Source organism: Monodelphis domestica, chromosome 2 (genome assembly GCF_027887165.1).
Source record: "Monodelphis domestica isolate mMonDom1 chromosome 2, mMonDom1.pri, whole genome shotgun sequence".
In the NCBI taxonomy this organism is placed as follows: domain Eukaryota; kingdom Metazoa; phylum Chordata; class Mammalia; order Didelphimorphia; family Didelphidae; genus Monodelphis; species Monodelphis domestica.
The window spans coordinates 529,097,735-529,115,599 of NC_077228.1; the positions used below are offsets into that span (position 1 = coordinate 529,097,735).

Consider the following 17,865-nt stretch of genomic DNA (forward strand, 5'->3'; position numbering starts at 1 on the left):
CAAAATTAACCAGTCCTCTCAACAGAGGCTGATAACACACCCAAGGTGAATTACTTTTTTTTAGAATGCCTTATTATGGAGATGGCTTAAGGCAACATTTCAAAAGGGAGGCAGTGATCCCAGAGCCTTTTGAAAAATCAAGTCATGTTAGACTAACCCCATTGAACTTTTCTGATGGGGTTACTAAACTGTCAGGTCAGGAGAATGAGGTAGATAGAGTCTGCCTAGATTTCAGCAAAGTACTGGGCAAAGTCCTTCATCCTATTCTCATGGAAAAGAGGGAGAGATAGTTGTTGTTTTTTAGTTGTTTCAGCCATGTTCAACTCTCTATGACCCTCCTGTGGGGTTTCTTGACAAAGATAATGAAGCAGTTTGCCATTTCCTTCTCCAGTTCATTTTACAGATGAGGAAATTGGGACAAACAGAGTTAACACAGCTAGTAAGTGACAGGCTGAACTCAAACTCAGGTCTTCCAGATTCTAGGCCTAGTGTTCTCTCCACTGTGCCACTGAGCTGTCTGGAGAGATGTGGGAGAAATCAAAGGCACAATTTGGAGGATGCAGACTTGGCTGAATGGCTAGACCCAAAGAGTTACTATTTTTAATGATCTGGTGGCACCTTGGGCAGAGGTCTCCAATGAATGGTCCCAGAGATCTGAGCTTAGCCAATGCTATTAAGCAATTTTACCAATGATTTGGATAAATGCATAGATGTATCCTTATCAAATAAAAGACATAAAATTGGGATGGATAACTAAAGCACTGAATAGGAGAGTCAGAATCCCAGAAAGAGTTTCATAAGCTAGAATTCTGGAACAAAGAGATGAAACTGAATTTAGGTCAATGTAAGTCTTATACTTGGGTTTGGAAAAATCAACTTGACTGGAGAAGTCAACTTGACATGGTCAAGCAACAACTCACTTGAAAACAATCTGAGGGTTTTAATGGACTCCAAGCTTACTGTAAGTTGACAGTATAAGATGGCAACCTAAAAAGTTAATGTGATCTTGGGTTGCATAAAGAAAGGCATCACTTCCTAAGTAACATTCCCTTGGTATTCCCATGCCACATCACATCTGAAGTACTGGGGTCAGTTTGTGGAAGCCCAGTTTTAGAAAAGACACTGATAAACCAGATCAAGTCCAGAGAGGGGCAACCAGGAAGGTGGAGTTCCAGATCCTGACATATGAGGACAGACAGAAAGAACAGGAGCAATTTGGTCTGCAGAAGAAAAAGCTCAGGGTGACATGGCAGTTTTCTCTAAATATCTGAAAAGCCATCATTTGGAAGGATGGTAAGCGTTTTTAGTTTGGCTTCAAAAGGCAGATGGAGGAGCACTGAGTAGAAGATTAAAAGACTGAGGTTTGATGTGAGGAGAAATGAGTAACAATCAGAGCTAGTCGAAAGGGAAATGGGCCACCTGGGGAAGCAGGGGTGGTGGTGGTGGGGGGGGAAGGATGGGACCCCCCCCTCCTGGAGATCTTTCTTCCATCAAAGAATGGCTGGCCGCTTGTATGGTGTGGAGTAGGGGGGCTTCCTTCATGAATGTAGATACAACTAGATGCTCAATCCACTTCAGAAACTTGACAATTCAGTGACAATGTCAGTAAACTAATTATTCTGGAGGTCAAGAAACCAGAGACCCAGATGAAGATTAGGAAGACACAGAATAATGCCCCTGACCCACTGGAAAAAAATTGCTAGGTGACAGTACCCAAGAAATTCTGCCATCATGCTAGAAGAACAAGGGGAAGAAAACCTGCTGGAACCTATTAGGAATCCACCCCTTCTTCATGAGGAAAAAGGAGCTTCATTAAAACAACAGATTTATCTCATCATTGTTCAATGCCTGGACTTTCAGGCCATCTCAATTATTCAAAATATTTTTAAACTGAACAGGTGGGTCAAATGATTGCTCTGGTTTGTCTTAATTTAGGGAAGAATGGGTTTCATCACCTACATGAGGATTAGATTCAGAAAGCATCATGGAAATGTAATCCCCCTCCAGGTGGTTCCCATTCTAGCAAAAAGAAGTAAGTCCCTATCTAGAGACAGAGTGGCATCTGCCCAAGTTCTCGCCATTTGTCCATCTCTCTCTAAACTGGCTCTGTTAATCCACAAAACGGCTCAGTGGAGGCACAGTGCATGCCTTGACTACAATTTGTGCCCAGGCTGGAGGGAGGGCCCAGACGTTGGCCATCTGGTATAAGAGGCTTCTTTGGTAAAACTCCAATATGGATGGAATGCTTTTAAGGTCTCCTAATGTCATACCAATCCCACATCAACCTTGCACCTTCTCCAAAAAAGCAAAACATTTCTTTCTACCCAAATAGAAAGTGCAAAAGAGTCATTACACTCTAAAAAGGGGCACCAAAATCTGAGTTAGCATCTCAAAAGTCTGCCATGATTTTTTTTTTTAAACCCTTACCTTCCTTCTTGGAGTCAATACTGTGTATTGGCTCCAAGGCAGAAGAGTGGTAAGGGCTAGGCAATGGGGGTCAAGTGACTTGCCCAGGGTCACACAGCTAGGAAGTGGCTGAGGCCAGATTTGAACCTAGGACCTCCCATCTCTAGGACTGGCTCTTAATCCACTGAGCTACCCAGCTGCCCCTCATGATTTTTTTTAAATAATGCTAGAGAAAGTCAAGCTATGTGGACCACAGACCCCGAAAAGAACCTCAGAGGACAGATACTTCAATTGAATCACTTTTCCAGAGAAGAAAGCTGAGTTTAAGAGGAGAAGTGCTTTTCCTGGGGCTAGGAAGATAGTAGCTGAGATGGGTCTAGAACTCTGATCCTGCAGTTCTAAATCCGGCACTGCCTCCACTGCCCAGTCTTATGCAAGGCAACTTAAGGCTCTTAAATTAAATGTATTCTTATGAAATGGGAAGACCGAGATTTGGGTAAAATATACCAAGGCCCTATTTCCTTTGGCAAGGAATGATTTCCTTTTGAAATAAGCCTTCCAAATGAGGGGTTGCCCTTCAATTGAGGAATGGCTGAACACATTGTGGTATATGTTGGTGATGGAATACTATTGTGCTCAAAGGAATAATGAACTGGAGGGATTCCATGTGAACTGGAAGGACCTCCAGGAATTGATGCAGAGTGAAAGGAGCAGAACCAGGAGAACTTTTTACACAGAGACTGATACACTGTGGTACAATCAAAGGTAATGGACTTCTCTACTAGCAGCAATGCAATGATCCAGGACAATTCAGAGGGATTTATGAGAAACAAGCTCTCCACATCCAGAGAAAGAACTGTGGGAGCAGAAACACAGAAGAAAAACAACTGCTTGATCACAGAGGTTGATGGGGACATGATTGGGGATGTAGACTCTAAACAATCACATTAGTGCAAAAATCAATAATATGGAAATGGGTCTTGATCAATAACACATGTAAAACCCAGCAGAATTGCACATTTGCTATGGGTGGGAGGTGGGAGAAGGGGAGAGAAAGAACATGAATCATGGAACCATGAAAAAATATTCAAAATTAATTAAATAAAAAAATGTAAGACTAAAACAAATGAAATAAGCCTTCCAGATCCCTTATTTAAATGGAACTATGATTCTCTTTAATCCATAAAACTGAATTGGCCTCCATTTTCCTATATGAACAGACCAAGATAACTCTCATCCCTTTGGAGGAAATAGCCTCCCTCACAGGGACATTCCTAGGAGAGCTAAACTGAAAAATGAAGGGAGAAGGAATAGAGCAGAAATCGGAGCATAGAGAGCTTCCTCTACCAAGGAAAACTGAGAATCTTGGGAGATAAACAGTCACACAGTCAGGAGTTAAAGGCAGCTCTTGAACTGAGAACCTCCTGGCTCAGAGGCTGGTTCTCTACCCATTCTACAACACTGCCTGTCTCTTGCTTCAGCTTGTTTCTGTCATCCCCTCCTCCCTTTACTGGGCACTGAGTACACACTTTCCCCTCCACGGTGGCACTGATGGCTGTGTATTTAAAATCCAGTTACACGAAATCATTCAATCCAGACTTTTCCTATAAGCCTGTGATCAAAGATAGAGCTAGGCAAAAATAGTCCAAAGTTCTGTTCCTTCTTGTTTCCCCGGGCAACTTCAGGCCCCTGAACCAGGGGAAGGAGGTTGGCACTTACAGCTGCTGAGACAATCTGGGCAGAGATCCCCTTCAGAAGCGAATGTCTCATGACTGAGCCATGGAGTGAGAAAGAGTCAAGAAGTTTCTTCTTCCTAAAAAGAATAAAAACTTAGATTAATCCTGAAAGGCCAAGCCTGGAGACCCTGAAAGAAGTCAATTAAGCCATTTAAGATCAAAATAAAGCAGAAAATTTGACCAACTGTAGTAAGTCATTTGCTAATTTAGTCATCAGTCCATTAAAATGACTTGGGGAGGGGGCAGCTAGGTGGCTCTGTGGAATGAGAGCCAACCTGGAAGTGGGATGCCCTGGGTTCAAATATGACACTGGGCAAGTCACTTGACCTTGATTGTCAAGTCCTTATTGCTCTTCTGCTTTGGAACCAATACATAGTATTGATTCTAATATAGAAGACAAGGGTTTAAAAAAACAAAAGTTAAAATTAAAACAACAACAAAATGGCTTAGCAGGGGGGCAACTAGGAGGCTCAGTAGATGTAGAGCCAGGCCTAGACACAGGGTGTCCTGGGTTCAAATCTGACTTCAGACACTTCCTAGCTGTGAGACCCTGGACAAGTCACTTAACCCCCATTGCCTAGCCCTTACCTCTCTTCTGCCTTAGAACCAATACACAGTACTGATTCTAAGACAGAAGGTAAGGGTGAAAACAACAATAACAACAAAAATGGCTTAGCAGCACAGCCTGCCAGTTCACCTGATCCTGAGGGGAGAACAAGCATGGAAATGAGCAGTTAGCATCCTTTCATTGTGACCAACACCATCACCCACTGGAATTGCTGCCTATGAAACATCCCTGCCTCACCTTCTCCCATGTGTGGCCCATAACTTCTGGCTGTCTTCATTCTTCAGGAAAGGCCTCCAGCTGGGTGTAGCCCCTGTGGTCAGTGGCTAGAAGGATGGCTGGGCTGGAGGGTCTAATTAAGCTTAGGAGCTTGCCCCTCCATTTGAGTAAGGGCAAATGACCTTCCTAAATCGCTCCCCCGCCCCCTCCATCCCTCCCTGCCCCTCATCAGTAGTAAAAAGGGTTCATTAAGTGTCAGGGGGCATGTAGTATGAAGAGGCTGAAGCCAGCCAGCCCTGGTCTCTTTCCCAAAGGAGCACCACCGAAGAGCTACAGAATCATCCTGGCCAAGACATTTAAAAAGTTACAGACGTACAGACATCTGCACCAACCTGGTGAGTGCACATGAATTCAATAAATTATATGCATCAGGCTTTCTCCACTTCCCTATTCTTTTCATGTTCTTCCCAGGAATTTTGGAAGAAAAAAAAAGTCAAAACGAAGTTATTTAGGGTCAAAGGTCTTCTTTCCATCCCTTTAATCATCTTTGGGTTTCTCCTCTGAACCCTCTCTGAGGGAATACAGGAATGTAGGGGCTGGGGCTGGCTTTAAGGGGGAAGTGGGGAGTGGGGCAAACAAGGTCCAACTTCTCTTGCCCAGAACAGGGGGTTGGGACAGCCTTGTGCCCCCTCTGAGAATCCACAGATTCAGGTAGTCCCTGGCTGGGGGGAGAGTTCTCAGTGGTTAGCGCACTCATGATTTGTACCCCCGTCCTCTGAGATCTTTTAAGCCCAAATGGTCTACTACTTCTCATCAAGTCTGTCTTCTATTTCCTATGTAGAAACATAAACATGATACAATCGAACTTTTTTTAACCCTTCCCTTACTAAGTATTGGTTCCAAGGCAGAAGATGGTAGGAGTGAGGCAAGTGGGGTTAAGTGATTTGCCCAGGGTCACGCAGCTAAGAAGTATCTGAGACCAGTTTGAACCCAGGACCTCCTGTCTCCAGACCCAACTCTCTATCTTAGCTATCGCCTCCATCCAAGCCACCTAAGTGCCCCCTATATGTAACTTTAAGGCAAGCAACTACTCCCACCACCCACCGGACTGGCTAAGGTGCCCACTTACCTTTTCAGATTGGTTCGATCCCCACTGTCTGAGCTTGCCACAGATGACGTGTCATAGGAGTGGGTGTCGATGGTGTCGATGTTTAACAGAGTGGGGTCCTCGAGAACAAAAGACTCGTCTTCATCATCGGTCTAAAAGATGGGGAAGAAGAGAGGGCCACCCGCTCAGTGCTTGTGCCAGTGATAAGAGATGTCAGGTTTGGACTAATGGGCAGAAACCCACCCACACAAATATCCCAAACGGAGGCCAATCGATGCTTTCTGTCTCTACTGCATTCATCCTTACTGCTATTAGCAGGGAGGGGCAGGATTATCAGAGGGAAATGGGATGGGGGATGACAGCCTGGCCTTGGACTCTGGAGACCCAATCTCCTTAACCCTTTAGGCAACCCAGGCAACTCTCTAAGATGCTTCCAGAGGGGTTGCTAATGTCTTCCTGGGAAGGGGAGGCTCCGCACTGAGAGCTCCCTAGATCAGTGAAATCATATGTCTGGACCCCAGAGCACCTTCTTCACCAGAAGCTTTGACTGAGGCGGCTGCTTGAACAGCTATTTCCATTGTGTTTCCCCTTAAGATTGAGCTCCTTGTGGGCAGGGACTGACTGGCTGTTGCCTTTCTTATATTCCCAGCACTTAGCACAGGCCCAGGCACATAGCAGGAGCTTAGTAAATGGCTGATTGCTTTCCTCTCTTTAGGAAAAACAGGGGGCAGCTGGGTAGCTCAGTGGACTGAGAGCCAGGCCTAAAGACAGGAGGTCCTGGGTTCAAATCTGACCTCAGACACTTCCCAGCTGTATGACCCTGGGCAAGTCACTTGACCCCCATTGCCTAGCCCTTACCACTCTTCTGCCTTGGAGCCAATACACAGTATTGACTCCAAGATGGAAGGTGAGGGTTTAAAAAAAGGAAAAGCAAACAATCCAGGTAAGCAGAGCTATCTGTTACTTTATAAGCAGTTCTGATTTCAAAGCAAAAAAAAACAAAGATTCTCCACCAGTTAGTTCCTCACAGATTTGAACTGAAGAAACCTTCGCATTGACACATCCTTCATTCACATCATCTATCAGGAGAGGAAGATAGTGAATACAGCATCTGCTGCTAATTACAGTGGCTGGTACACAGTAGGCGCTTAACAAATGTACATTGGTATGACATTGTATGCCAAGAAAAGGTCAAAATGGGTATGTGATTTAAACATAAAAGATGTCAAAAAACAAATTAGAAAAAGGAAGAAACTACCTGCTAGATCTATGGATAAGCAAAGTCTTTCTGATTAAACAAGACTCTTTTCTTCTCCATATTTTAAAAAATATTCTGTTAACACTTTTCTTTCCATTTATTCCTTTTTTTTTTTGTATCCTGATCCCTATGGTTACTGCTCCTATTTTCCACCCCAGGGGGACAGACTCTGGTTGTCCACCTCATCCCTCACTCTTGCCACATGGCCAGCCCATCTCTCTGTCGTACAGCCCTCCCGTAGCATCTCTTTCTCCTCCTCCTCATTGGCCATAGATCGCAGCCTACCCAAGCCCACCAAGCACCTTTCCAACACTTTCTAGGTAGTTCTCATCTTTAGTTAACTTTCAGGGCTCTCTGCCATACAACAGAAGCAAATGCTTGTTCTGAAACTATGGGCCCTTGGAGGATCGGAGTCAGTCAAAGCACTGTGCCATTTCCTGAAGGTGATCCAGTTCACTTCTTCTCAGGCCTAGCTCACTATCCATCTGTCCTAGATGCATGCATATTTGGACAGGTCTAGTGGATGTCCATTTAGTTGCATGTTGAAATCTGGTCAGTAAGTGTCCTTCATCCATTTGGTCTTTTCTTTGTGGATGTTCAGGTCAGCTTTGTGGAGTTATTACAGATCTCTTAGAGGATGTTCTGCTCTATTTTGGGGCTTGATGCAATGAATCCCTCCTCAGACTGGGCCTCTACACTGTATCTCCTTTATCACAGAGGCTAATACTTCTGTCAAGAATATATCTCTCTGGATAAAAAAAAAAGGGGGGGGACAGATCTGTTTGTACAAAAATATTTATAGCTGTGCTTTTGGTGGTAGCAAAAAATTGGAAACTGAGAGGATGCCCCTCCATTTGGGAATGGCTAAACAAATTGTGGTATATAATGGTGAAGGAATACTATTGTGCTATAAGGAATGATGAAATGGTTGATTTCTGTAAGAACTGGAAGGACGTACATGAACTGATTCGGAGAGAAATAAGTAGAACCAGGAGAACATTATACCCTGTAACTGAAACATTGTGGGATGATCAAATGCAATAGACTCTGCTATTAACAGCAATACAATGATCCAGGACAATTATGAAAAGAATGCTATCCACATCTAGAAAAAGAACTGATGGAGTAGGAATGCAGATGAAAATATGATTTATTACTTCTTTATATGGGTATAGGATTTGGAGTTTTGGTTTTAGAAGATAATTCACTTGCAAAAATGAACAATATGGAAATAGGTTTTGAGTGATAGTACATGTAAAAAAACCAGTGGAATTGCTTGTCAACTACAGGAGAGAGGCAGGAGAGGAGAAGGAGACAACATGAATCATGTAACCTTGGAAAGCTTACATGTAGATTTGTTACTGGAATAAAATAAAGAAAATTAAGACAAAAAAAGACTACATCTCTCTGTTTTATGCCCTGCCTAAGGGTCAATGAACAGGGCCATTTCTGTTCTATCTTCCAAGGGATACCTAATGATCTTGATAGATGGGTAGAGACACCTTGTTGTAAGAGTCTATAAGATATCTTTTGGTTCTATTAATGTGATGTAAAAGAACACTGGCCTTAGAATCCAAGGAACTGGGTTCAAATCTAGATTTAAGTCCTTCCCAGCTGGGTTGCAGCTCTCATGCCCATCTTAACTCCTAATCCCAACCCCCATCAAGTCTTTTCTTCTCCAGGGGAAGTATCTTTAGCTCCTCTCATGGCATGATAATTCCTCTCCATCCTGGTGATTCTCTTCTGGACAGTCTTTAATTGGTGACTCTCCCTTTCAGAATGTAGGGCCCAAAGCTAACACCACCATGAGAGTGGAGATGGAGTCTGACCAGGAAGAGTGCCAAAGGGCTATCACTTCCTCTGAGGAGAAAACTGCTGTTCCTCCACAGGGCATATCAAATCTTCTTGCTTATACTGAGAAGACAACTGAAATCTCCTCTTCTTTCCCACAGGTGTGGCTGGGAAGCCTCAAAGCCCCCACTTTGTACTAGGCCAATTATTTTTACCCGAAATAGAGACCTCTTTATCGATCACCACTAACCTTTATTTTGGCCTATCCATCCCTTTAGCCTGTCATGACCTCTCTGAATCCCATCAGATTGGATATTAGCCATCCCTCTTGTTGGTTCTGGGATTTCAGATTCATAAACCTGAAAGCAGGCCAACTCCATCTTCATCAGAATCATTCATCGGAAACTTTGAAAAAAGCAGGGAGGCAGCTGAGTTGCTCAGTGGATAGAGTCAAGCCTGGCGATGGGAGGTCCTGGGGTCAAATCTGACCTCAAACACTTCTTAGCTATGTGACCCTGGACAAGCCACTTAACCCCAACTGCCAAAGTCCTTACTGTTCTTCTGCCAAGAAACTAACATTTAGTATTGGTTCTAAGACAGAAGATAAGAGTTAAAAAAAAAAGACAAAGTTAACACTCTCAGCCCACAGCCCTGGATTACAGAATCCCAGCCCTTCAGGTAGCACTGAGACCTCCCTCTAGTGCCGGCACTTATAACACATTGTGTCATGGCCCCATTGGCAGTCTCATGAAGATTCCCATCTCAGAATTGTGTTTTAAATGCATAAAACCAATTCTATACAATTACAAAGGAAATCAACTATCCTGAGACCATGGAACCCAAGTTTCGATATCCCCTGGTCTATACTCCTTTAGATAAACCTCTTCTCCCACCTGAGCCTTCACGTAAGTTCTCACTGATCTGGGCAAGGAAAGAGATCAAGGAAGATCTCCATTGCTTTTTGGTAGTGGTTGTAATGAAGACATTCTGGGATTCTTTTGTTTTCCCTTGGGAGATTGTGGGAGCCCTCGGGGGGAGCAAAGCCCGAAACACTAGTTAAATCATGGGAAAGCCCTAATGGGGGTGATCTGTCCACAGCACAACCTCAGAAACAAAGAACCTCCATCAGGACAGTGATGATGATGACCCACCTCATTAAGGATGCTCTCCAGGGTGGGTGGGGTGTCTACCTGAGGAATATCAAACTCCTTGTCATCAATCTAAAAGACAAAAACAAATGGATAGTCAGGTGATGAAACTGTCCTTCTGACTTAACAAGACTAGTCAGAGACCATAACTGATCTAGGCTAGGACTGGTGGAAGGACCAGATGGAGACTGAGTTGCCTCATCGCCCTTTTCTGGGCTAACCTTCCTCATCTCTAGGCATTGGGTCAAGAGACTCCTCTACAAACAGATTGCTCCACTATTATGACCCTCCACAGGTAACCCATTGGCAGAGGAGCAGGGCTCAGATTCTCCAACCTTTTCTCTATCCCACCAATGTCCCACAGCAGGAAATCCCTGCTCAGAGTAACGATCACAGTCCCAAAAGAGTCTATTGGAGTCCTGGGACGACCCAGTGATCTCATCAGTAGAGAGAAGTCCCAACACGAAGATACCTCCTCCTAATGCAGACTGGCAGCTGGCCTGAAGCTCAGTCTTAAAGAGCTTCTGGGGACACTAAGAGATTAGGGACTTCACCTGGTGTCTCCAGCCCAACCATTATGGGCTTAGGGATAAGAGTGGAGCCCATATTTCCTGGTTCTGAGGAGAGCCCTTTGTTCACTACACCAGGCTACCTCTCACAGGAAAACAGTGTCCACAGTGCATTTCATGGTTTGCTGGCAAGCTGGAGCTCTGAGATCAGACTGGGCCTGGGTATATCCTCTGACCACAGAAATGTAACCACTCACTATCATCAGAAGAGCTCCAATAGTGAGGAATTCCTTGTAAAGACTCGTGAACCTTTATGAATGGGGTGGATTGAAGGGCTTGGTACAAAAACACTGAAATCTGCCAAGATTTCTCCTTACATCAATGACCTGACAATGGTCTGAGATCTTACTAGCTCATTTCTGCACTCCAGATCCTTGTCCAGGTCTATGCAGGCGAGTCTGGGAAGTGAAGCCTCCAGAGCAAGAGCCTGGGCCAGGCCTTCTCCAAGCCCTCCTTGGGGTGAAGATGTCACACCTTCACTCTCGTGGTCTCCTTCACTTGCCATCTTAGTTCTTGATGGATCACGGCATTCAGACCAGGCCAGGGAGGCTATTTTCCCTCTTTGGATCTTTTTTGAAAGAAAAGAAATAAACAAGTTATATATCCAGTTTTTAGTTTGCTTTGAGTTGAATAGGGAAAACCTTTGTTAGCAGGATAGACAGTGTGTAGAGTACTGTGGGGTCAGGAAGATTCGGGTGCAAATCCCATCTCAGAATTCTGAACCAGAATATCTGTTTTATGTCAGAGTTTAACAGATTCCTCATCTGGAAAATGAAGGGTTAGACCAAACAACTCTAGAGTTTCTTCTAGCTCTAAATCTAGGATTTTGTCCTTTGCAGGACCCTTTCCTTCCCCAGGCCTCAGATTCCTCATCCTCAAAAGTAGAGGGTTGGACTAGATAGCCTCCAAGATCTCTTCCAGATCTAGAACTGTGATCCTGGCATCCTATCAATTCCTTCTTCAATTGTATGAATATAGGCAAACAGCAATCAATATCTTTATGGTCCCAGGCTTGTTCTCAACACCTTTGCTCCTCCTTGGTCACTACTCCACTCCTTGGCCTCATGCTCCCTCCACTGAAGCAACTATTACCCTTCTGAGTTGGCATGGCCTCCTAGATCCCATGTCCAGCCTAGATGCCAGCAATGCCCATCTCCCTGCCTCAGAACCACTCACCTCTCTAGACCAAATGTGTTTTAAGCCCTAATCAAGCTTGAAAGGCTCAGTGTGTGTGAGATTGTAAAAGGAAAGGAAAGATGGGTCTGGCCCAGAGATGCTGCACTCAGTGCTAGATTGTAAAACAACAACTGAAGGCCCTATCACAGTTGTCATCTTGCCCTCACCCACCTCTACTGTCTTGTGTTCATAAAGACCTTTCCCTAAATCATCCTAGACTGACTGAGATTTTGTGGGTATGTACATGGACAGATGGGGTGGACAGGCAAGTTTCCAGAATAAAAAGATGCATGCCTTAATTCTAAGGTGTCATGGGTAACAGGATCAGAGATTTAGAAAGGAGGACTGTCCTTTTAACATGAGGTGGCAGTAATTGGGAAGATGGGCCCAAGGTTCTTCATCTCTGTTGAAGATAATTAGGATGAATGGGGTGCAATTAAGAAGGTTCCATAAACTGTACATACCCTTTGATCTGGTAATACCACTACTGGGTCTGTAGCCAAAGAGATAATAAAAAAGGGGAAAGGACCTACTCGTACAAAAATATTTATAGCAGCTCTTTTTGTGGTGGCAAAGAATTGGAAATCCATTGGGGAATGGCTGAACAAATTGTGGTACATGTTAGTGATGGAATACTATTGTGCTATAAGAAATGATAAGACGATTTCAGAAAAAGCTGGAAAGCAAGCTCTGTGGGAACTGATGCAGAGCAAAATAAGCAGAACTGGAAGAACATTGTACCCAGTAACAGCAATATTGTATATGATGATTATCTGTAAAAATTTGGCTACTCTCAGCAGTGCAATGATCTGGGATGATCTGGGACAATCCTGGAATCCGTATGACAGGGAAGGCTCTCCACCTCCAAAGAAAGAACTGTTGGAGTCGTTTTTCATGTCAGTGTATTTGTGGTTTTATTTGGGGTTTTGGTTATGTATGACTTTGCTCTTACAACAATGACCAACATGGAAGTGTGTTTTGCATGACAGTAAAAATAAAAAAATTTTAAAAGATTCTATAGCCATAAAGGAAGAGTTGTTTAGTGTCCAGGTGACCTTGGACAGGTCCCATCCTGTCCTCTCTCTGAGCATGTATAAGAGGAGGAGTCTGGACTGGATGAGCTTTAAAGTCCCTCAGGTCCCACATCTGTGACTCTGTTGTTGTGTCTGTGGTTGTTCAGTAAGTTCAGTTGGGTTTGCCTCTCCATGACTTCATTGGGGTTTTCTTAGCAGGGATTCTGGAGTAGTTTGCCATATCCTTCTCCAACTCATTTTATAGATAAGGAAACTGAGGCCAATATGATGAAGTGACTTGCCCAGGGTCACATAGCTAGGAAATATCTTAGGCTGAACTTAACTCAGGGACATGAGTCTTCCTGACTCCAGCCCCAGCACTCCACTATCTCTGACTCTATGCAGAACCTTAAATGTTAGGGCAGGTTAAGAACAATATGTAGAATCTTTTCTAAAGGACACTGAGCAGACGTGTGTGTGTGTGTGTGTGTACACACACTCCCCACCCCCAATAGATAGTCCAGATTTGGAATCCTGTGGATTCTTAGCTTCCTTAGCCCCTTCCCCAGCATTCTATCCCTGATAACGCAGGGCTGAGGGCCCCTTTTGCAGTTTTCTTTGTTTCATGGGCTGCCATGACCACAGAACTCCTCCCCAAGTGGCCAGTCTGCTAGCAATGAGCCTCTCTGTGTACTTAGCTTGGCTGATCCTAGGAAAGCAGATGACGATTGCTAAGAGGATCATTTTCAGAGTCTTTCCTGCATGGAGAAACCTGCCAGACTTTACCTATCTGCAGATACCCAATAAAAATATGCAAAGAAAGAGAAAGATGGAGAGACACAGATATAGAGACAGAGAGAAGGGGGGGAGGGGAGGAAGGGGAAGGGGATTAGGCCTAGAGAAATTGAAAAAGCAATTACTATCTCCTGCCTCACCTTTACCAAGCCCATCCTTCAGTAGGCTAAGGGCCCAGCTAATTAGACGGTTGTGTTTTTTTTTTTAATTACAAATAGGATTTATAATTCTAAATATCCGTATTTAGCATATGTACAGAAATAAGGCATAGATCTATACCCACACACACCTACGAATGCCTCCCATTCTAGGATGGTTTGGGTAAAGTTCTATGCTCTAGTATCTGGAAGTACCCAGATTCTGACTGTGTGGATTTTACTGTGCTGGACAGGGTTCAAGGATGGCCCCAACAACAGCTTTCCTAGGCCCAGACCAAGCTAAGTAAACTGGGAAGTTCCTTGCCAGCAGGTTGGCCACGGGGGTGGGGGTGGGGGGTGGGGTGCAAACCACTGAGCCTTAGAGCTAGAATGGAGTTAGGGTGGGGGACATTTAGAGACAGCCCAGTCCCCTCCTCTGATTTCACTGACACTATGCCGCAGGTTGCCACAGGTTGAATTCCTGGTTTCTTCCTTCCTGGTTCAGTGTTTCTACTTCTGTTTCTGACTGGCCACCAAGTCATCTGTCATTCCTATCTGCTAGTCATTTGCCTTCTTCCATATGGGCAGCTTATTTTCCTACCTCCCAAAAGGCTCCCTCTCGTAAAAAAATAAACAAAGAAGGAACAGCTAGGTGGGGCAGTAGATAGAGCACCAAGTCTAGAGATGTGAGGGTACTGGATTCAAATCTAGCCTCAGATACTTCCTAGCTGCGTGACCCTGGACAAGTCACTTAGCCCCTATTGCCTAGCCCTTACTATTCTTCTGCCTTGAAACAGATAGTTACTATTGATTCTAAGACAGAAGGTGAGGGTTTATAAACAAGTCAATAAAGGAGAACCCATTTCTATGGTTTTTCCTTTCAGATTTTTTTTTAAACAAACAAGTAGCCAAACTGCCCTCAAGTTTGAAACCACATAGGCTGACTCTGGCAATCCTAATCCTTTTGACCTAGAAGCTCAAACAGGTCTAGGATGAAAGGTCCCTCCCCCGCCTCCCCCCACCCTGGGAATTCTTAAGAAATGCTGCCTTCTTCCTGGGTGGGGCTGATAACACCTTCAGAACACCAGCCTCCTCCTCTGTATTCTTGCTCAGGCCTACAAACCAGAGAATTTTAAAATGCAGCCCACAAGTCGTTATGCCCCATGTCTACTGAAAAGCATGTCAGATGGGTCAGGAGACAATAATGCCTTTCCTTCAATCTCCCCAGGCCCAATATTGTGCAAGAAAAAGGAAATGAGACTGATCCAAGAGGAAGAAATGGGTCTTTCCCAAGCCATTGTTGCTATAGCCTGAAAGTGAGTCTGCCCGCTTGCCTGAAGTCTCTCTCTACTCCAATGCATCTCTATTCAGTGACTAAAATATTCTTTCTAAAGGACAAGTCCAATTGTGTCATCACCTATCCACTGATCTCCAGGGGCTCCCAATGGCCTCCAGGCCAAAATGCTGTTTGGCATTCAAGGCCCTTTATCACCTACCTCCTCCTACCTTTCCAGGCTTCTTACATCTTTCTCCCCTACACACACTCTTCAATCCAATGACACCAACCTCCTGGCTGTTCCATGAACAAAACCCTGCATTTCTTGGCTCTGGGGGTTTTCTCCCGCTGTCCCCTATGCCCAGAACATCCCCACACACTTCCTGGCTTCCCTGAAGACCTGATTAAAATCTCACCTCCTCCAGGAAGTCTTCCCCAACTCCTCTTAATTCCAGTGCCTTCCCTCTGTTCATTATTTCCTGTTTATCCTGTGTATAGCTCATTTGTACCTATTTATTTGCTCATTGTCTCCCCCTTTAGATTTAGAGTTTCAGGTATGGGGGGTCACCAGAGTGTCTTGTTCATGGAATAGCCGGAAGGCCAGTGTCCCTAGATTGAGGAGGAGGTGGAAAGGTGGGAAGTGCCTGGGTCATGAAGGGCTTTAAAAGCTAAACAAGATTTTATACTTGATCCTGGAAGCAATAGGGAGCCAATGCACTGAGTGAAGAGGTGAGTGACATGGTTAGACCTGGGTTTTAGACAGCTGAATGATAGACGGACTGGAGAGAGAGATGTAAGGGAGCTCTTGTCAGCATGCAGGTGAGACTTAACCTGATTGACTGACATGACCAAAAAGAAAATGATAAATGTTAGAGAGGATGCAGGAAAACTGGGACTCTGATACACCGTTGGTGGAACTTTGAACTGGTCCAACCACTCTGGAGAGCAATACGGAGCCTGCTTCAAAGGGCCATAAAACTGGACATACCCTTCCATCTGGCAAGGCCCCTACTGGATCTGTATCCCAAAGGGAAAGGGACCTGCCTGAACAAAAACAATCTGCAGCAGCTCTTGTGGTGGTGGTAAAGAATTGGAAACCTGGAGCTGTCCCTCACTTGGGGAATGGCTGAACAAAGTGTGGCACATGGAGGGAATGGAATACTATTGGCCACAAGGAACCGATGAACAGGATGAGGTCAGAAAAACCTGAAAAGACTTGTATGAACGAATGCAAAGGGAGGTGAGCAGCACCAGGAGAACACTGCCCAGAGGTGGCTTGAGAAGGGGGTGAGGGTGGGGGGCTGGGTGACTGACTGACAGGGGGCACCTAGGAGGGTGGGGGCAGATGGGCCAGCCTGCACCAGGATACCAGCCTGGGCAACGCTGGGGCAAAATCAGGGCAGAGGGGGTTCAGGCCAGGTCCCATGACCACTCCCTCCCCTCCAGGGAAAGGGGCTGAGGGAAGGAGTTTCCATAATGGGTAGTCCCCGCACCAGGTGAACTGTGAAAAACCAAGCAAACAACAAAAAACGTTGTTGTCCGCTCCCAGGAACTGGCATTTCTCCCATCTCCAGAGCCTGGCATCTTCTCTCCCCTCTGTCATCTTCACCCACACCGGGAGGATCACTGCCTGTCTGTCATCCTTACCCTCAAGAGAAGGCTCATTCCCTGTCATCCCTACTCTTACCAGAGCACTCCCTGTCATCCTTACCCGCACAGAGAGACTCACTACCTATCATCCTTACTCTCACCAGGAGGCTCATTCACTCCCTGTCATCTTTACCGGCACCAGAAGGCTCATTTCATGCCTGTCAATCTTACTCTCACCCAGAGGCTCACTGCCCGTCATTCTTATTCTCGCCAGGAGCCTCAATTCCAGTCATCCTCACCCGCTCCGGGAGGCTCACTCCCTGCCGGCATCCTTAGGCACACAGGAGGCTCCCTCCCTGTCATTCTTATGAGAGACTCCCTCCCTGTCATTCTTACTCTCACCAGGAGGCTCCCTCCCTGTCATCCTCACCCACACCGGGGGGCTCACTACCTGTCCGGGGCTGCCTGGCCCTTCCCCGGTCCCGTCTCCCCTGGGGGTCCCGGCTCTCCTCTTTCTGCCCCTGAAGGTAGGGCCTCTGCAAACAGGCCAGACACGCAGCTTTCGCGAGGCCCGCCCAGGCCTGGTACGGAAGCCGGGAAGGTCCTGGCAAGAGGAGCCCCCTCCCTCTTCCCCCCCTTTTTCCCCCCGCCCTCCGCCCCGCCCATACCCCATGATCCCCCCCTCCTCTTTCTCCCCACCTTACCCCCGCCTTGTGGTTCTCCCTCGGGACGCATTACCTGGGCCCTTTCTGGTCACGAGCCAGGGAGCCCCACCCCCTCAGAATGCGCATGCGTAGAACCTGCTGGGAGGAGGCTTCCGCTCTCCTTCTCCTAGCCCCTGGCTCTGGCCACGCCTCCATTTAAAGGGCCGGATGTCTGTCTCCCTGGGCTTTCTTAAGAGCCTAGACCTAGAACTCCGAAGGACTGATCCCAGAGGTCTTTTGAGTCAATCCTGTCATTTCACAGAAGGGGAAACCGAGGCCAAGGGAGTTGAAGTGATTAAACACAGCCCAGAGAATAATAACTTTTTTGTGTGTATTGATCGTGTGTATCTAATTGTATAAACTCTCTCTATATA

At 45.6% G+C, this 17,865-nt stretch overlaps 1 protein-coding gene across 3 annotated transcripts in view; it reads right to left on the reverse strand.

Moving 5' to 3' along the window:
- The window catches only part of VPS8 (VPS8 subunit of CORVET complex), a 175,298-nt gene extending 157,709 nt beyond the window's left edge, over positions 1-17,589 (reverse strand). Inside the window, exons 1-5 of one of the 3 annotated variants that reach the window (XM_056819884.1) lie at positions 17,526-17,589; positions 11,150-11,368; positions 10,235-10,303; positions 6,056-6,186; positions 4,126-4,219 (exon numbers count right to left, since the gene is read on the reverse strand). In XM_056819884.1, coding sequence (XP_056675862.1) covers positions 4,126-4,219; positions 6,056-6,186; positions 10,235-10,303; positions 11,150-11,305 — 450 coding nt within the window. In that variant the 5' untranslated portion in view covers positions 11,306-11,368; positions 17,526-17,589. Of the gene's footprint in view, positions 1-4,125; positions 4,220-6,055; positions 6,187-10,234; positions 10,304-11,149; positions 11,369-17,238; positions 17,404-17,491 lie in introns of those variants that run through there. The other 2 variants (XM_056819883.1, XM_056819882.1) reach the window with 2 other exon arrangements.
- Between the last annotated feature and the right edge of the window lie 276 nt (positions 17,590-17,865).